The sequence below is a fragment of the Brassica oleracea genome, chromosome C8 (genome assembly GCF_000695525.1).
Source record: "Brassica oleracea var. oleracea cultivar TO1000 chromosome C8, BOL, whole genome shotgun sequence".
NCBI lineage: Eukaryota > Viridiplantae > Streptophyta > Magnoliopsida > Brassicales > Brassicaceae > Brassica > Brassica oleracea.
The window spans coordinates 38,345,310-38,365,438 of record NC_027755.1 but is presented as its reverse complement, the minus strand read 5'-3'; the positions used below and the strand labels follow the sequence as shown (position 1 = coordinate 38,365,438).

Below are 20,129 nucleotides of genomic sequence, written 5' to 3'. Positions count from 1 at the left end.
AGGGGAACATGACGAGTCAGAGGGCTTTTGATCTTTGATCTCTTACCATTTTCACTCTGCCACCGAAACGTTGAAGAGGTTAAGCAAATCAATCAAACACCAAAACTGTCATTCCACAAGGATCCAAAATTTAACGAGAAGACCGCCGTTCCACCAAGTACCAAAAACTTTTAAAATTTTTGGTCAGAATCCATATAAAAGCCCGAGTAGACAAACACACAGTGCTACACTGACGTAGTATTCGTCGGATCTGCAGGTCAGTTATAAGATATGATCCAATACTGATCAAAATAGATCATCATAACTACAAAACGCAGACAAAAAATACGAGAGGATAACATAAAAGAACAGAAGACATAGAAAAATGAATCTTTGTCAAACGTTTGATGTTTTCAATTCTAACAAATAAGTGATGTTTGGACCACAAGTCATTTTTTGGCGGCTAATATGATTATGCTTTTGTCGCATTCAGGGGCGGATTTACAGTATAACGAACGGAGGCACGTGCCTCCGACTACTTTATAAATACTACTTAGTTAGGCGTGTCATTATGATGATCGTGGAACAACCGGTGAACATGTACCGGTTATATCGAGTTTATTACAGTGTTCGAATCCACCTCGTTGCTTTTTACTTATATGATTATATCCTCTTGCTGTACAATTAATGTCTTTTTGACACGTACAATATCTTTGTTCAAAGCTATTGTTAATATTATTATATTTCTGTTACCATAATTTGCCTTTTTTTTTTTTTTTGTTGACATCAAACATTTACAGATTCATATTTACTTTGTAAACCAAAGTGGTAATTCTGCATCCATATTTTGCTTCTTTTTTTTTTTTTTTTTTTTTTGACTACCTCGTTGCTTTTTACTTATATGATTATTTTTCTGTTACCATATTTTGCCTTTCTTTGTTTGTCTTTTCATAGTTCTTTCTATTGTAATTTATATTTCATTTTAGATTTCAACTTTTTAGCACATTTTAAGTTCGTATTTTAGTAGTAGACATTAGCAATTGCTAATAAAGAAATAAAACTAATTAATCAATTCATTTTTATTTAATATTTTAGAGTTTAGTTCCTTATGATATGATGACTATAAAATGTTATGTATGTTGATATGCTGTTATGTATGTGTAAATTTGAAGACTAATTTTTATATATATTCTTATTAATTCTAATTGTAACAGTATGCTGTTGAGATTAGTTACATTTGTAAAACAATTAATAATTATAAAATTATTTTATAAAATTTGTTCTGAGTTGAACTACATTAAATTTTATTATTTTCTTTGCAGTTTTTAGTTAATTTTTAATGATTAATAGTTTATAATAATTTTAAATATATTGTTATTTACTTTATATAAATTAATTTAATATTATTTATTATATCTATTAGTTATGTGCCCCGTCAAATAATCGGTCTGGATCCGCCACCAGTCGCATTCATGATTCCAAAGAAGATAGTGATTATGCTTCTACTGCAACTTGCAATAATATGTCGTCATAAACGTCCTTTCACTTCATCTCTTCAAGAAACAGCCACAAAATATATATGTTCAGCGTAGCATTTTCCCACTAAAAAAAACAAACTGAAAATACATTTTCTTTCTTTTTTTGGACTGAACCTGAAAATAGATAATAAATATTTAGGAACAATGAATTCTATAACCAAAAGAATGAAACTTGCACATCAGTCTACGTCGAAGGAAGACTTATTCTTTAACAAGTTTTGTGTTAAATCATTGGATATTTTAATAATCGAATAGCAGAAGAAGCCTGGCTCATACACCGTCCAATCAACCAGTGCCATATTATCCAAACAACCAATCATATCTCATAACCAATTCTAATGGATTAGACTTTTGTGTCATTTATAATGCTGAAGAAGATAATTTCCACAAATTTAGCAACTTTCAACCACTTGATTTTGTAGACCTAACGTGTCGGTTAGGTCATCTATCTAGTGGCACTATATTATATACACAAGACACGTTGAAGTTATACACTCATCTCTCCAAGAACCATAGCTTAGAAAGAAAGAAAAAATGGAGATTTTGCTCTGTTTCTTAATGGTTTCGCTTCTTACTCTTGTATCATCCATCTTTCTTAAGAAGTTTAAAAACTCAAAATTTAATCTTCCTCCAAGCCCTTCAAGTCTTCCCATCATTGGGAACTTGCATCATCTCTCAGGATTGCCTCACAGATGTTTTCATAACCTCTCACTCAGATACGGACCAGTGATGCTTCTACGTCTCGGCTTTGTTCCAGTGGTTGTCATCTCATCGAGTGAAGCAGCGGAAGCGGTTCTCAAAACTCACGACTTGGAATGTTGCAGTCGACCAAAGACGGTCGGGACAGGAAAACTCTCTTACGGCTTTAAAGACATCTCATTCTCGCCATACGGTGCTTACTGGCGTGAAATGCGAAAAATCGCGGTTATCGAGCTTTTAAGCCTTAAGAAGGTTCAGTCATTTAGGTATATAAGAGAGGAAGAGGTAGATTACGTGGTGAAGAAGGTAACCGAATCTGCTTTGACACAATCTCCTGTAGATTTGAGCAAAACCTTCTTTTCACTCACCGCGCGCGAGCATCATTTGTAGAGTAGCTTTAGGACAGAACTTCCACGTGGACGGCTTCGTTATCGATCAAGAAAGGATTGAAGAGCTTGTAACCGAGGCAGCGGTAGCTCTAGGGACTTTCACTTTCTCTGACTTCTTCCCTGGTGGGGTTGGAAGATTCTTAGACTGGTTTTTGCGAAGAAACAAGAAGATCAACAGAGCCTTTAAAGAGCTTGATGCTTTTTACCAGCATGTGATTGATGATCACTTGAAGCCAGAAGGACGGAAAAATAAGGATATTGTTTCCTTGTTGTTAGATATGATTGATAAAGAGGATGCAGATTCATTCAAGCCTAGTATGGATAATCTCAAGGCAATCGTCATGGTAAATTTTTTAAATAATTGTCATGTACCCACTTGATTAGGTAAAAAACTAGTATATTATATAAGATTTTTTTTATGTTTGTTATGTGATTTTTTAGGATGTGTTTCTTGCGGGGATAGATACAAGCTCTATAACAATGATTTGGGCGATGACAGAACTCGTTAGAAACCCAAGAGTGTTGAAGAAAGCTCAAGAGAATATTCGAACCACCTTGGGAGCCAAAAGGGAAAGAATCAATGAAGATGATCTAGGCAAAGTTGAATACTTGAATCTCATTATCAAGGAAACATTCAGATTACATCCACCACTTCCGTTTATAGTACCAAGAGAAACAATGTCTCACATCAAGATCAACGGCTATGATATTCCCCCGAAGACGCAAATCCAAGTTAATGTATGGACAATAGGACGTGACCCCCACTACAAGAATAAATGGATATTGTGACAATGTTTTTAGTCACAATATACAAATAATTTGTCACAAATTATCTATTGTGACCGATATGTGACGGTTTCTGAAAGGTCACAATAAAGTCGTCACAAATTCAACTTAGTCATAAAAATGTCACAACTATAGAGACAATTACAATAGTATCAGTTTTGTTACAAACTGTTACTAGATAAAGTAGTCACAAAACTGACACAAAGTGCTACGCACAAATACGTTAGTAAGTACGAGACAATTTGTGACAATATTTCTGTCACACATCTGTTACATTTTATAACTAAGTAGTCACTTCGTATTTGTGGCAATTAACAAATACTTACCAAATAAATTATAGTTATTGCGTGGCTTTTATATGTTTTAATTCTATTTATAAAACTAATTAGTTTAAATAAATTAAATAAAAGCTAATTCATGTTAAAAGAAAATTTAATTAAAATAAAAAAGAAATTTGTAATTAGAATATATTTTATTGACATCCCAAACTACATATCGGTTAACTGGTTACAAAAATTAAGCTGGTATTAGAAACCAAATATGATACAAACCAAAGCAAAGCAAATTAGGGTAAACTGGTCTCCTACACCACCACCTCCTTTGCCTCCGTCAAACCACAGCAACCAAACGAGATTCGTATACTCCTGGTCACCTACACCACTACCTCCTTCTCCTTCCGCCCTTGTCTACACCTCCGCCATCATCATTGGCTGTTCATATACTCCCGATGAAAGCCTTTAACACTGTAGTGGTCAGATCTACTACAAAGTAGTGGTTGTATCTGCATCTGAATCCGAAATCTAACATCAGATAAAATCAAATGAACCAAACTAGAATCTGAAAAAGTAACATATTAAATCGAAAAAGAAATGGAACTGAGAGAGATACATACTCGACTAGCTAGTAAATTCCATTGGCATTACAGATCCTTGGAGTCGTTGAGAAGCAGTAGGGTAAAAGTTTCGACCATTAGTGAGTGAAAAGAGCTTTGAAATCTGAATCCTAAAAATCGCTGAGAGATAAAAATAAAGAAAGAGATGTTCAGGGAGAAGAACATAAGAGGGAGTTAGAATCAAATGGATGAACTGAATAAAAAAGAAGAATCTGAAAGGATTGTTGATTTGCTAGAGAAAGAGAGAAAAGAGTAGATGGAGGCTACGCCAAATAAGAGTCGAATAGGGTTATGAGATAGAGCATATTCTCAAAACATGGGAAACCTTTTTTTTTGACGTGGGAAACCTAAAATATTTAATGTCAATTCCAAATAATTTGGAGCCAAAACCAAAACATGGTTATTTAGTTTTGTTTAAGTTTTGGTTTTGTAGTTTAATTAATTGATTTTCTTGATAGAGATAGATTAATTTTGTGTACGTATTCAATGGTTATATGTTTTTTTTAATGAAAATATTCTTAATCAATGGTTATATGTTGGTGTAATAGTTTAATATTTAAAATTGTATGATATTTTTTAAAGATTAAGACATAATTTATGATTTAGAGTTTAGGGTATAGGGTTTCATGTACATGTTTAAAGTTAAGGTTTGTTAAAAGGATTTGTGATTTAATTTATATGACTTAAAGTTATAAGTTCAAGTATATAGAGTTAGGATATAGAATTTGGAGTTTAGGGTATACGATTTTAAGTTTGTTTTAATGTTTGGTGTTAGGATTTATAAAATATTAAATTTGGTGGTTATTAATATTATACGTAGTGAATTCAATTTATATTTTTTAACTAAATTTATTAAATTTTATATGTAAATTTATTAAATATTTTTATATATAATTAGTGATTATATTTTGGTTATTATGATTTTAACTTCAATGATTTAAAGTGTCGAGGGTTATCTTTATTATTTAGGGTTTGGAGTTTGGAGAATACATTTTGAGGTTCAGATATAAAGTATGAAGTTAAAGTTTAGATTATAATGTTATAATTTTGTATGAGTGTTAGATATTAGTTTTACGCATATTATAGCAATTGTAATTTATCACTTAAAGTGTAAGGTTAATCTTTATGATTTAATGATTAGAGTTTGGGGTAGTTGTTTGGGGTTTCAATTATAGATGTGAGAGTAATTTGAAAAGATAAAATTTTGAGTCTGAATTTTAAAGCAATATCGCTTTTATAATAGTGATGGAATATAGTAATATTTTATATTACAATTATGATTAAATTAAAAGTCATCAACCCCGTAACAAGTTGAGATGATATGATTACGAACTTTTGGTCACCCTGGATGACACTATGTAAACCATGAAATCGTGTCTAGTAGGGACGACTTCTAGTCTCGATTCCGTAACAATACTTGTGACTAACCACTTCGTCACATTTTTTGTAACTTTTAGCAACGTTTCATTTGTTACTTTTACATTCGTCACAACATTGTGACAAAATAATCACGATTTTGTGACAAAATAATCACGATTTTGTGACAAAAAAATTTAGTCACTACCCCGTATGTAAATTGTCGCAATATTGTGACCAAACTTTTTGTCATAATATCTAGTCACAATGTTCAATTTTTCTTGTAGTGCCCAAGCGTTGGACCGACCCTGAAGATTTCATCCCTGAACGGTTTGCTAATAGTTCTGTAGATTTCAGAGGACAACATTTTGAGCTATTACCATTTGGTTCTGGTCGAAGGATGTGTCCGGCGATGCCAATGGGGGCTGCTACTGTTGAGCTAGGATTGATGAATTTGCTTTACTTTTTCGATTGGGGATTGCCTGATGGGATGAAAATTGGAGACATTGATATGGAAGAATATGGTACTCTCTCCATTGTCAAGAAAGTACCTCTTCAACTTGTACCCCTTCGACGTTATGGATGTGGAGTCCAGAAAGTTTAATACCATGGAAAGATCACGAACATGAAAGGTAAGATTCTACGGATATTGTTGTATTTATGTAAGAATTGATGTTTGAAAGATACTATATCAAGAAATAATAAAAGTTTATTCGTTTCTAAAGAAAGTTGCGGTCATACTCATACCTTGTTTTCCATTTTATAAAACAAGTTATTTAACATCATAACATCGTTCAAACATGATTTAACCTGTTTTTCAAAACTTAAATAGTGTTGAATTATATAATAGGTTAGATAATGTTTGACCAATAGATGCCGACTGAACAGAATTACATATACCATCCAAGTGGCTACATGCATGCATGGGAACAGAATTATCTCAATACGGTGAAGAGGCAAAACACTATCCGGTTACTAAGGCAGTGTTGCCTCTACGTTGGTGAGGTGGTCTAGATATACGAACAATATCTACCGCCAACAAAACCATATTGGGAATATATGAAATAATCTACTCTTTTTGTGATTTTTTTTTGTTCTTTTTAAGTCATTTAATTTTTCTTCGTAGACTCGTACGTAGTACGTAGCATGAAAGTATTGTATTCCTCTTCTTATTCAAGAAAATATACTTCCAACCACTCGGAGATTTGCACTTTGTTGAGTATCCGTCTCCTTGTCCTAAATGATCGTGACCAATCCAACTTTGATAGTTAGGCCATTTCACTTGATTCCCCATTTCTAGCGAGTAGTGATCGTTTTTCTCACTCTCTAAATGATCAATATACTTTTGAGTCTTGACAGCAAATATAAACCAAGACATACAAGAGCTACAACTAATTAACATATTTGTAAGTAATAACAACAGTAATAAAATGGAATAGAACAGTACACCATCATTATTGTTAATTCAATATAGCTAGTGCACTAATAAGTTTTATCAGGTTTTATAAAAAAGTTAAATGAGGTTCAGTTTATATGAAAGGAGCCATTTGACGTCTCTAGTTAATAAATGATCGGTATACAACTTATAAGTTTGCACCTTTTAGACCACCTCCATTGCAAACCGAATTTTCAGTAGATACTTCATCCATAGAATATAATAAAATTACCAAAAAAAAAAGAGAAAATAGGATGAGTTTTCCTTCATAAGATTTCCAAATATTCGTGATACATGTAATAGTAGGAGTTGTCTAATTTTATATACTAGACCCGCACAATTGCACGGAATGAATGTTATATATAAAAAATAATTTTTATATTATTATTTATGTGTTCATTTACGTATTATGTATATAATTAAGTTATAGTAAAGATATAAATCAAAATAATACGTCTTGTTTATTTACGATACTTCTTTGGTAAATAAATCAAAATCAATCATTTTATTTATTTTATATGGTATATAACTAAATTTCAATGACATGGACATAGATATATAGTATATTTTAATATAAATATTTATTATTAAAAATTCATACTCATATGATAAAAACAAAATTTCTAATGTGCAATTTTTTGAATGCAAATTTCAAAATTAAAATATTAAGGTCTCAATATTTTTCAATACAAATTTAGAAATTATGATATTTAAGTATTTTTCTATGTTATATAGTTTAATTTTAAACTATATTAATATATAATATGAATGTCTAGTAAATGAGACTTCATATTCATACGATTTATGATGATTTGTATCTGGTTATTACCAAAAATTAATCACAAAATTTTAGTGTGAGACATTTAACGTTTTTAGTAATTTATAGTCGTTTTAAAAATTCAAAATATAACATATTAGAAAAAAAATATTTTTTTATTATATGGTTAATGTAGTTGTTTAATATCTTTTAATAATATAAAATTAAACAAAAAAGAGATAAGATACAAAATTATTATCAAATATTTATTATTCATAATCATTAATTGTCATATATACGTTAATCATATTAGGCAATTCCGTAGCTTTTATTTAAGGAAAGTGCGAGCATATTCTTTTGTACAGTATTTATCAATTTAGTAGTTAATTTAATAAAAAATATAATATAAATTAAGATGGACCAACTTATTTCTCTAAAAATTATGAATTTTATTTTCATGGTGACACGTGACTACAAAACAATGTCGTAATGTTTCTCAATTAATATTAAGGGATGTTAATAACATATTAGTAAAATAATATAATATAAAAGGTATTTTCATTAAAGGAAATGTTCTCAGGTAATCAAAATTCAAAATGACTACTTATTTAATCGATTACGTTGGATTATTACCGACAGCGACTCCCACACTCGTATGACGAATCAATAATTGCCCTTTATGAAAATATCTAATGGAAAAACAAATAAATAAGATAAAGTTAGCAATTTTATAATGGAGTAGTGGTTAAGCTCTTCAATTAAAATACAAAAGACTGAAAGAATCAAAAACAGGACACGACGGAACATGTCAATCTCTCTCTGTTTCCTCTGCCTCTTACCTCTTATCTTTATCTTCTTGAGAAAACTTCAACCCTCGAAATGGAATCTTCCTCCGGGCCCACCGAAGCTTCCGATCATCGGAAACTTACACCAACGCGGAGAACTACATCCCAGGAACCGTAGGAACCTCTCCGAAAAGTACGGACCAGTGGTGCATCTCCGCTTCGGATTTGTCCCCATGGTCGTGATCTCATCAAAAGAAGCAGCAGAGGATGTGCTCAAGACTCACGATCTTGAGTGTTGTAACCGACCAGAGACTGCTGGGATCAGAATGATCTCTTACAACGCTAAAGACATCGGGTTTGCTCCTTACGGTGAGGAGTGGAGGGCCATGAGAAAGCTCTCGGTGGTGGAGCTCTTCAGCTCGAAAAAGATTCAGTCCTTTAGGTATGTTAGAGAGGAAGAGAATAACTTGTTGGTCAAGAAACTGTCTGAATCTGCTTCGAGTGAATCTCTGGTGAGTCTGAAGAAAACCCTTTATACGCTAGTCGGGAGTATTGTCTGTAGAGTCGGGCTAGGGCAGAATCTCCATGAGTGTGAGTTCATCGATGAAGATGGTATAGCTGATATTGTGCAAAGGTCTGAGCTGCTCACGAGAACTTCTATGTTCTCTGACTTGTTTCCCGGAAGAATCGGTGAACTCATAGATTTGTTCACTGGTCAGACAAAGAGACTAGAGAACGCTTTCTCGGAACTTGACACGTTCTTTCAGAATGTTCTCGATGATCATCTTAAGCCTGGAAGAAGAGTACAAGAGGGGTCTGATATTATTGATGTGATGATCGATATGATGAGGAAGCAAGACTCTTTCAAGATCACCACAGATCATCTCAAAGGAATGATATCGGTAATCAAAAACAGGATATTAATTTAACTTTTATTTAACTATAGATAATTATGATAGTACAAAACTTTGAGAAATATTACTAACGATTCTAAATATTATTACAATTTAAAACGTTCATTTGTAACATGTTTTTGTGTTATGTCAGGACATATTTCTAGCAGGGGTTAGCACAAGCGCATCCACAATGATATGGGCAATGACTGAGTTGATCAGAAACCCTAGAGTGATGAAGAAAGTACAAGATGAGATTCGGACAACACTTGGAGACAAGAAAGAGAGTCTCACAGAAGAAGATCTAAACCAGCTTCACTACTTTAAGCTAATGGTCAAGGAGATATTTAGGTTACACCCAGCAGCTCCACTTTTGTTACCAAGAGAGACAATGTCTCACATCAAGATCCAAGGCTATGATATTCCCAAAAAAACACAGATCTTGGTCAATGCTTACGCGATAGCACGTGATCCAAACGTGTGGAAAAACCCTGATGAGTTTGATCCTGATAGGTTTGTAGATAGTTCAGTAGATTACAGGGGATTAAACTTTGAGCTTTTACCGTTTGGTTCTGGTCGGAGAATCTGTCCAGGGATGGCGATGGGGATTGTCATTGTTGAGTTTGGACTTTTAAACTTGCTTTATTTCTTCGACTGGGGATTGCCGGAGAAAGAAGCAGCCAAGAAGATCACCACCGGAGATGGAGTTGCTCTTGACTTAGTTCAAGTTGTTCTTCACTAAATATTTGGTTTTTGGCTTAGATATGGGTTATTAAATGTTTGTGCTATATTAAGCTTGGTTCTAAACTAGAGACGCTTTTTTTTTACATCAACTAGAGTGACCTTTTAAGTATTAAGAATAGTAAACCTTATGATAATCGTCTATTTATCAATTTCATTATAAATCTCTAAGTACATATAATTAGTTAGAAGGACAAGGTCAGCTTTTTAGTCAACATTTGTAGAAAACGTAGAACAAGGCCTTGATGCAAAATCTGATTATTAAATTCTCAATAAGATTACAATAAACTATAAAAGTATAAAACTGAACTTTCGAATAATTAACACTTGGTAATAAAAAATAAAATGGTTTTATATTAATATATACAATTAACTTGCACTAGTGAAAGAAACAGTTGACTTTACCCTTTAGGTACAAGATTGGTTTTGGGATTTTCTATATATTCAAAGATTGATTCGTGTCAATCATGAATCATGAATCCACCTCTAGAACACGTAAGAGTTGTGGTTTCTTTATTTTTATTTTTGTCGGCGTGGTTTCTTTATTTTAATCGATTACTTTTGGATCATCTACAATTATTAGCAAAATACCCATATTTATTGTAAAATAAATTGTTAAATTCTTCAACTTAGTATAACAAAAACCTAAAGAAGAAACAAAAAAAAAAAGACAGAGCAACGAAAATGGCAATGTTCCTCTGTCTCCTTTTCCTCTTACCTCTTTTCTTAATCTTCTTGAAAAATCTCAAATCTTCGAAATGGAAGCTGCCTCCGGGACCAAAGAAGCTTCCGATCATCGGAAACTTACACCAACTCCATGACTTACCTCCCAGGAACCTCTCCCAAACTTACGGACCAGTGATGCTTATGCGTTTTGGCTTCGTTCCCGTGGTGGTGATCTCATCTAAAGAAGCAGCGGAGGAAGTACTCAAGATCCACGACCTAGACTGTTGTAGCCGACCAGAGACAGAAGGGACAAGAAAGATCTCTTACAACTTTAAAGACATCGGATTCGCTCCTTATGGCGAAGAATGGAAGGCGATGCGAAAGCTCTCAGTGATCGAGCTCTTCACCACAAAAAAGTTTCACTCTTTTAGGTATATAAGAGAGGAAGAGAATGACTTGTTGGTCAAGAAACTAATGGACTCTGCTTCAAAGCGATCTCTGGTAAGTCTGAAGAGAACCCTTCACGCATTAGTTGGAAGTATTGTATGTAGGATCGCGTTTGGGATAAATCTACATGAGTGTGAGTTCATAGATGAAGATAGCATCGTGGATCTTGTGCACAAGTCGGAGATACTCGAGATGACTTCTATGTTCTCTGACTTTTTCCCTGGAGGGATCGGTAGATTCATGGACTGGATCTCTGGTCAGGACAAGAGGCTGGATCATGTTTTCTCGGAGCTTGACACTTTCTTTCAGAACATTCTCAATGATCATCTTAAGCCTGTGAGAAGAGATGGAGAGAGGTATGGTATAATCAACGTGATGATCGATATGATGGAGCAAGAGAGAGATGGAGACTCGTTCAAGCTCACCACGGATCATCTGAAAGGAATGATCTCGGTAATGTTTTTTGTTTCTATTTTGAGAAAGATTTGTCAAAGACTTGTGACTGACGGTATCTTTTATTACCAGGACATATTTATTGCAGGGGTTAGCACAAGCGCCTTCACAATGATATGGGCAATGACGGAACTAATCAGAAACCCTAGAGTGATGAAGAAAGTCCAAGACGAGATTCGGACAAACCTAGAAGACAATAAGGAGAGAATCACAGAACAAGATCTCTCAAAGCTCCATTACTTCAAGCTTGTGGTTAAAGAGGTATTCAGATTGCACCCAGCAGTTCCATTTTTGCTCCCAAGAGAGACAATATCCCAAGTCAAGATCCAAGGCTACGACATTCCCACCAAAACTCAGATCATGATCAATGTCTACGCGATTGCACGAGATCCAAAACTCTGGACAAACCCTGATGAGTTTAACCCTGACAGGTTTCTCGACAGTTCTGTAGATTACAAGGGATTGAACTTTGAGCTATTACCGTTTGGTTCTGGTCGGAGAATCTGTCCAGGGATGGCAATGGGAATCACACTTGTTGAATTAGGGTTGTTAAATTTACTTTACTTCTTCAATTGGGGATTGCCGGAAGAGGTAGAAGCTGAGAGGATCATAATTAAAGACAACGATATGGCTCTTGACCTCGTTCAAGTTACTCGCCACTGAAAATCTGATAATGTACTTTTCTTTTCTTGTGCAACACGTCTTGTCACACTAAGCTCCAACTTTCATCAGAAACATCTTTTAAGAACTGTGTTTAATGCTTTCGGCATGCACTTGTTTGTAGATTTGTACTTATGCTTTTATAAAACTAGCAACTACCACAGTTATAAACATAATTCGGTTCGGTTTTAATCAATTAAAACATTCTGGTTTGGAGTCGGCTCGGTTCGGTTTAGTTTGGGAACTCTGTATTTTCTTACTTATTGTGTCTTCATGACACAGGAAACAATCTCCACAAGCCTAAAGATGATGTAAAACAATTGTAAACATTTTTAAATAGCTGTTTGTTATATGTAATTCAGGGGAACGAAGTCATAAACCAAGCACATTAGATTATAAATATCTGCATCCAAGATCTCACTTTAATTACCATCTCTCTACTCTTGTGGAATATAAATCATAAAAACTCACTTAAGTCTTAATATACGAGTATCAACCCATCAGCAACAAACCCGGTTTCAGTTTCTTTTTTTTTTTCTTGTTACTTACGCTTTGGCTTTGGCTTCAGGTGCTTCCACAAGTTCATCAGATAAACCACACCTTCTTTGAGAGTAGCTTTTCTTCCTTCTTTGAAGTTCCAAAGCTCAGGCACTATGTACCTCCCACTTCCATTGTACTCGTTCCTCTCCATAAGCGCTTGTGTCACAGCTTCAAACACTTCATCCCCCAGCTCTTTCTTCAGTTCCTTCAGCTTCTCATCCTCTTCATTCAACACCTCCTGCCAAAAAAAAAAATTGTATACAGTCTAAGAGCATTGTTTAAGAGAGAAGACAAGAAAAGAAGAGGTGTACTGTATTGTTGTTACCTTGTGGATTCCGTCTATTTGGATGACCTTAATCGGATGCCAAGCCGAGTCTCTCAAGTGGTTGTCCCACAAGGAACAGAGCGTTGCTGCTTCAACATCAGCTTCTTCTGCTGGATATCTCTCTTTAGCTAGCTTTTGGAATGGTTTCTCATCCAATGCTCCCATTCTCTTCACAGAGATCTGACCACGTAAGGTCAACTCTTGCATTGACTGCACACATAGCTTAAACGTGGTTAGTATCATAACATCAAATGGCAAAGCACTTCTTCCCCTTACAGGAAGAAAGACACAGCGAGAGAGGATGAGAATTGCTTACTCTGATCAACGCCTTGCGAGCATCCTGAAGCTCATCGTTAGTGTAGCCATGTTTAACAACAAGAGCTTGATAGAGTGACTCTTGGTATTCTGATTCCTCTTCTTTCTCCTTGAGTTTTTCTTTAGTCTTTTCTATCTCTTCCTTCATATCAGGATCTTCCATGTGTCCCATCACCTGCAGCCCACCCCTCATTCTCTCTATCTCCAGCTCCCGTGCCAGCTCATCATCCAGTTTCTTCTCCAGCTTTTTGACTCTCTCACGTAACTCATCTTTCTCCCTCTGCCAAAACAAACAGCCCAGCAAATCAGAAGAGACACTGCAACTTAGCATTAGCCTTAAAGCTTATACCTGTTGCTGTTTAGCCAATCTCGTCATTTCTTCATCCGCTTTGTTTTGCTCTTCCGTAGCCATTAAGTTCTGACAAACAAATTAAATGATTTCATCACAAATCATTGCGCAAACTTTTAACAAAAAAAAAGGATTTGTACAAAGGATGTTGAACATTACCTTCTGTTTTTGCCATTGAAGCTTTCGTCGCTCAGTTTTGTTCAGCGTTTGACATTTATCAAGATATCTCTCCCTCTCTTCAAACTCTTTCCTTTGAGCTTCCAGATGCTGAGCTGCCTTCTCATGTTCATTTTTCACACTCGCCAAATAATCACGCGCCTTTTGCTGCATGCTACTCATCTCTAAACATTGACAAAGTTAAAACAAATTAAGCTTCAGAATACTAATTTAATTTCATCAGTAAGTAAGAGAGAGAAAAACATTACTTTCATTATGAGCGTTGATCATTTCATCCTTCTCTTTCATACTCCTCTGAAGCTCTGTACTGGTTTCTTTGTACTTGCTCTCTATCTCTTCAAGGTTAGTGCTTTTGGTCTCGAGTGTGTTTTCCAAGTTGGAGACAAGCGTGAATGCCCTTCTTTGTTGCTCTGCCTCTTTTCCAGAAACAGTCACCAAGTCCCCTTGCTTCCTGAGGTGGTCTCCAACTACAGTTCTCGAGTAGTAGTCCTCCCTTTTCGCTATCCAACCGTAAAGCTCTTCACCACGGTCACGTGCAGCATCAAAGTCTCTCTTCCCACACTGATTGACTTCAAAGTGCTTCTCAAACATGGTGGCGTTTCTGTAAGCTTCCCAGTCTTTACCAAAGTAGACAATAGCAAAACCTGTGAAACCAACTCGCCCGTTCCACAGCGGCTCCACTTTGTGGGGGTTAAACCCTTTGCTAACAAACTCTCCCCTAATTTTGCTTCCACTCTCGCCAGCGAACTTGCCTGATTTCTCATTATAAATTCTACTGATGTTGGCCAAGATCCCTTTCTATGGATGCACAAACATCAGACCATCATTACGAGCAGCCAAACGATCACGCCTCTGAGGATATCTTGGAGCACCATGGCTGAGACCACTCTGTTGGACAGGTTTTTCACTCTCTTTAGCACCAGCAGTGAGGCAAGCTCTCTTGGAAGGGTGTGTACTGTCTTGGTTGCTCAAAGAGGAGCTGGGTTTAGGAGAAAACATCTGTCTTTCTTCACCGCTTGGTACAGGATCATCTCCTCCTGAGACAGACATAGGTTCAGCTTCAGCGATACGTGGTGAACTGGATTTGACAACGCTGCTATTCACTTCCCCTGCAGCAGAACTTGAAGAACCAGTCTTCCAGTTTCCGGTTAACACCTCTGTAGGAAGAGAAGAGACATCTGATGATGGTCTTTCCAGAGGGCGGAGATACTTCTTCATGTATCTCTCAAGTGCGAGATGTCTAGCGCCATCCTTAGTGCGGGAACTACCGCTGATGTTGTAAGCATGGCGAAGCAAGTCGTCAAAGTTGTAGTCACGCTTGCGGTGTAAGTAGCAGAAGGGACACCTGAAGAGAGAGTCAGAGATCTTGACCTTGCGAGTGCCATCTTTCAGCTCACAGTAGTATCTGTACTCCAAATCATCCAGCTCTCTTCTTGAATACATTTCAACCTGCAACCACAAAGAAGCAAAGGAACTTGGTATAAATACATAATTACACACTAATCACTGAACCTTATACCTGAAGATCATGAAAAAGTTGACGTTTTTACTCTTCTACAAAGATCAGAGTAATAAAACAACAGAGAACATCATAAAGACACAAACTTTAGTGAGGCTGAGCTACAGAACACACAAAACCCATTCAGAACCTGAGATTCACTAACCCAGTTACAGAAACTTACTAAAAGTTGACATCTTTGGAAAGAACAGAGTAAGAAACAACCCAGGAGATCATAAAGACACCAACTTTAGTGAGACTGAGCTACAGAACACAAAACCCTAACTCAAATCCAACGACATTTCGCTAACTAAAAGAGAAGATCAGAAAAGTTGAGGTCTTTACTCTTCTACAGAGCTCAAAACGCGAAGAAAGAGAGACTCAGAACTGTAAACTCGTAAATCAACGAAACGAAATGAAACCCATAAAATAATTTTCAGAAAGAACAAATTTTGCAGATGTCTGTGGATACAGTTTAAGGAGAAGTGTAAGGGAAAGACGCGGGAGGAGAGAGAGATGCGAAACTTCTTTGGAGAGCGATCAAGAGGATGACGACGAGTGTGAGTATCCTTGGGAGTTGGGAGCAGGTGGGAGAGACGCACGTAAGCTCGTTGGAGTGGAGAGGAATAAGTGAAAGACGAAATATGCAGAGTAGCGAACAAACACGTCGATTGTGTGGCTTAATCCTCTAGCGCGTGCATAGGAATGGTCATTGTAGACCAAACCAAACCATGATAAACCAATCTCAGTTGTCTTAACTGGAATTGAATTTGCTTTGATTCGGTCTAACGCTTCCACACCGAATTAATCAAACGGCTATATGTTCTATTTTCTATGTTTTTATTTATAGTTCAGTTATAATTTCTATTGAGATATTCATATGAAAATATCTATCTTATTAAAACAAAAACATTGTGTCGGAACCAACTTGCTTCTACGTAATTTTTTTTTAAAAGTATACTATATATATATAATTAATTCGACTATATACTAATCTTAAGCTTAACACATTTAATATTAACTATCATATCCTAAAACTAGCTTTTTTTATGGTAATATTATATATCATCATTATTAATGTTGAAATTTATAAAGTAACCGTTAGAGCATGATTAACGCTAAAATCCATTTGGGATTCTTATTATTATTATTATTTTGATCTAATTAAAAAAAATTAAAAAAAAATTAATCGTGGACAGCCACGTGTCAATATGACTCATGAACAGTGCAAGACTCGGTTCTTATTTCAGCATTTTTGCAACCATTCTTGGGCATTTCGGTGGGGCCATCCCTTACTTTTTGGTAAGAACCCCAAAAAATATCCCGATAATCCGGCTCTTAGATCCGTAAAGCTAGACATTGCGTATTTGTAAAAAAACTTTATAGCGCAATTATTATTGTAAGATTTTAAAAAGGCAAATATCTATCGAACATTTATGTTCATGATTATAGAAAATGTCACTGCATTTTTACCTCATTTAGAAATTCATTAAGGTATATTTAGAAAACATTTTTGAATCAAATTAATTTCGCCTAATAAGTAAATACATTTTGTCTACGCAAATATGGGCCACACGATTCAAATCAAAAGTTGAATGAACCATTTGATTTGAAGAAATATTTTACCAAAAATAACAATTCACAAGAAAAAAATGCTTACGTTAAACCATACATCATATATCATTTTGGTAAATTTGAATAAAAATGTATATTATAAAAATATAAAAATTTAAAATATTTAAATCAATATTTTTAATTCAACCCGACAAACCAGACTATTAGGTTAACCGTGAATGGATTGTGGGTCAATAGTTTAATAAATTTTAAAATATAGTTAAATTTTTATGTGCATTTTTAAGTGCGAAATAATTAATATTTTATGATACAATTTTCATTAACAACATTGCAAATGTTTTGTTAATTTTTTAAAAATGTCTATTTAAAATCAGACAAAATCAAACATAATACCTATGTAAATATTTCTTAACGTGTAATATGTTGCAATGTTGCATACCAATTCGTCTATGTAATATTTTTTGTCGTGTAATAGCATAATTAATTAGACATTAAAAAATATTAAATATTTTGTGCAGTTCAAAATCTAATTTTTTTTAAATGAGCTGCATAATACCTAATTTTTTTATAGACTTAAAACATATAAAACCAAGAGTAACCAAACTGAAATTTTATGGGAATGCAAGATCATCATTTATCCAAAAGACATCCAACAAACTGAGGTTAGGACTTTTGGAAAAGAAAAGGAAGAGAAGATTGCAGAGTCATACTGACTATGGAGAACTTGTATCAGCACCAATGGTCAAAATGAATCCAACCAGAACTAAGAAGAAGACTCATCAAATGATAACGACCTCCTTCATGGCTCGAATGATAATTTCACATCCTGTAGAACGTTTTGTGAGTTTATTAACCTTGTCGTATATTTCTGATTCCACAACATTTCGAGGATCATAAGCTGTGGGGCTCAGAATAAATTTCTTCAGTACTGCTGAGTTTCCAAGAAAGTAACTGGTTGCTTTCATCTTCCCTTCCTCGCATTGTAATTTTTCTTGTATCTCAACACACTCAAGAGTCGATGACACACACCGTGGCACATCTGTGAGTTCCAACCCCTCCTTCATCTCCTCTGAATGAACAACCTTCTGCAAAAACAACACACAAACACAAACTGCTGAGTTTTCAATAATACACATGTCCATAAAAACATAAGGACAATAATGGTTTTACCAAGACTAGGTGTTTCAGATTGGGGCAACACTCAAGAAAGGCTGGCAGAAACTGCAATAACTTGCTATGAAACACTGCTTCTAAACGGGATAAGCTGTTGAACTTTGGAATCATTCCTGTTTTTGAGTAATGATCAAGGGTTTGCACTGTTTTGGCAGAGATGATCATATGTCTAACACTCGTTATCCCATTGAGAAAATCACGGATCTCATTGCTCTTTGATACGTCCCAAGTATTAAAAAGCACCCAGAATCCGACAACAAACTTGATATCAAGGTTAACCATGATCAAAGAAGTCAGGTTCTTTACCACAATGCTATCAAATTGATCTTCTCCAAGACTCATATACTCTAGCCCTGGAGCATCAATCTCAAGTGTGCAATTCACTATCGAACCGACATATCCATTCCTAAGCGGCAGCACACGAAAACTCTTCAAGCTCTGAGACCTCACACGCATAGCCATAAACTCATCATGCCGACGTGCATAATCATCTTCCAGATCCCTCACCAAAGTCAGCTCCTCGAGAACAGGACACCCTGAGAGAAGCTTCTCCAGATGCACACGCCATTTGACTTCTTCAAGATGCATGAATTTAAGACAAGGCAGGGAAACCAAACCAGGATCCATAAGACCAGAAGAGGAGAGCTTTAAGTAAACCAATGTCTTGCTCGTGTAGAGATTCATAGGCATCATATCAACAATAGGATAATGAAAATTGTCGTCCTCTAAACGATGGGTACTGCTCACAACATCAAGATGCTGTGTCCTCCGGTCAATCATCATACCGATCCGATCCCTGAACCCATCTATCATTGTGTCTCTGCACTGAACCTTGACTTTAAACAGAACTGACTCAGGGCTAAACTCGAGAAGCTTGTCAATGAAGCTTAAGAGCAGTTCATCAGCATCATAAGGAATAACAGAGCAATTTAAGTCAAGACCGGGAACGCTTAGATACAGATTCTCCCATCTCTTGGACAAAACACTTGTCTGCACCGATTGATTTGTCGGAAGGTATGAGAGTATTTGAGTTAACAAACATTCCGGCAATTCGCTGATCCTGTCTCGCCCAGACATCACCAAACGAAACCCTAAGAGCATCAACAAACAACAAACAGCATAAAAAAGAAATCTTTGATTGAAAGAGTTTCTCTAATCAATCACAAAACTTTAGACTACAAATGAAACGAAAGATTCGTAGGGGGTTTCTGAAGAATTCACCGTGGATTGGGTTTGAGTCGCCGGAGGATTGTATCGGCCGGAGTGATCGAAAGCGAGAAAGAGAGAGAGAGAGAAAAGTGACAACTTTTTGTCTGAAAACGGAACTGATTATTCAGCATTTATACGGTTGAAGCGGTTCCGGTTCCATGAGAGCGTTTCAAAAATGAAATTGAAGGCTGTCTTTATCGTCGAATATATTATAAATATTTCTTTTATTGGTTAAATCTTCATGTTAAATGTCATTGTAAAATTCATGGAAATCGACTGTAATTCATGGAACTTTCGATATCGTTTAGTATTTTTACATTTGAAGCGGTTACGGTTCCATCTTCAGAAGAGTGTTTCAAAAATAAAGGTTTGTCTTTATTGGAGTATTAAATATTTCCTTTAGTAAAATAAACATTTTATTGCCATCGAAAAATTCATTAAAGAAAAATGTTTTAAACCTACTTCATTTATCATTTCATAATAGAGTAATAA

At 35.3% G+C, this 20,129-nt stretch overlaps 4 protein-coding genes and 1 pseudogene across 4 annotated transcripts; 3 read left to right on the top strand and 2 right to left on the bottom strand.

Moving 5' to 3' along the window:
- Positions 1 to 2,024: 2,024 nt before the first annotated feature.
- Positions 2,025 to 6,368, top strand: LOC106308439 (cytochrome P450 71B2). The gene is given in 4 exon segments (XM_013745601.1): positions 2,025 to 2,588; positions 2,590 to 2,949; positions 3,047 to 3,364; positions 5,929 to 6,368. Coding segments are annotated over 4 exon segments (1,530 nt in total). The 5' UTR covers positions 2,025 to 2,051; the 3' UTR covers positions 6,244 to 6,368.
- A 2,202-nt stretch (positions 6,369 to 8,570) lies between these two features.
- Positions 8,571 to 10,387, top strand: LOC106312577 (cytochrome P450 71B28). Its single transcript, XM_013750145.1, has 2 exons — positions 8,571 to 9,518; positions 9,664 to 10,387. The coding sequence occupies exons 1-2, from the start codon at positions 8,637 to 8,639 to the stop codon at positions 10,249 to 10,251; spliced, it is 1,470 nt and encodes a 489-aa protein (XP_013605599.1). The 5' UTR covers positions 8,571 to 8,636; the 3' UTR covers positions 10,252 to 10,387.
- Positions 10,388 to 10,873: 486 nt separating this feature from the next.
- LOC106308113 (cytochrome P450 71B29-like) lies at positions 10,874 to 12,577 on the top strand. Its single transcript, XM_013745247.1, has 2 exons — positions 10,874 to 11,816; positions 11,889 to 12,577. Exons 1-2 carry the CDS (start codon positions 10,935 to 10,937, stop codon positions 12,477 to 12,479), a joined length of 1,473 nt encoding a protein of 490 aa, XP_013600701.1. The 5' UTR covers positions 10,874 to 10,934; the 3' UTR covers positions 12,480 to 12,577.
- Positions 12,578 to 12,851: 274 nt separating this feature from the next.
- Positions 12,852 to 16,344, bottom strand: LOC106307552 (annotated as a pseudogene).
- A 1,506-nt stretch (positions 16,345 to 17,850) lies between these two features.
- Positions 17,851 to 19,794, bottom strand: LOC106309807 (F-box/FBD/LRR-repeat protein At1g13780-like). Its single transcript, XM_013746943.1, has 3 exons — positions 19,650 to 19,794; positions 18,426 to 19,519; positions 17,851 to 18,340 (listed from the first exon to the last, which is right to left on the bottom strand). Exons 2-3 carry the CDS (start codon positions 19,503 to 19,505, stop codon positions 18,035 to 18,037), a joined length of 1,386 nt encoding a protein of 461 aa, XP_013602397.1. The 5' UTR covers positions 19,506 to 19,519; positions 19,650 to 19,794; the 3' UTR covers positions 17,851 to 18,034.
- Between the last annotated feature and the right edge of the window lie 335 nt (positions 19,795 to 20,129).

What these genes read in the sequence shown, in the direction of transcription:
- LOC106308113 (XM_013745247.1), top strand. Translation starts at nt 10,935, where the DNA reads ATGGCAATGTTCCTCTGTCTCCTTTTCCTCTTACCTCTTTTCTTAATC. An exon ending in ATCTGAAAGGAATGATCTCG is followed by an intron (nt 11,817 to 11,888) that starts GTAATGTTTTTT and finishes TTTTATTACCAG; the next exon opens with GACATATTTATTGCAGGGGT.
- LOC106312577 (XM_013750145.1), top strand. Translation starts at nt 8,637, where the DNA reads ATGTCAATCTCTCTCTGTTTCCTCTGCCTCTTACCTCTTATCTTTATC. An exon ending in ATCTCAAAGGAATGATATCG is followed by an intron (nt 9,519 to 9,663) that starts GTAATCAAAAAC and finishes GTGTTATGTCAG; the next exon opens with GACATATTTCTAGCAGGGGT.
- LOC106309807 (XM_013746943.1), bottom strand. Translation starts at nt 19,505, where the DNA reads ATGTCTGGGCGAGACAGGATCAGCGAATTGCCGGAATGTTTGTTAACT. An exon ending in ATCTGAAACACCTAGTCTTG is followed by an intron (nt 18,341 to 18,425) that starts GTAAAACCATTA and finishes TTGTTTTTGCAG; the next exon opens with AAGGTTGTTCATTCAGAGGA.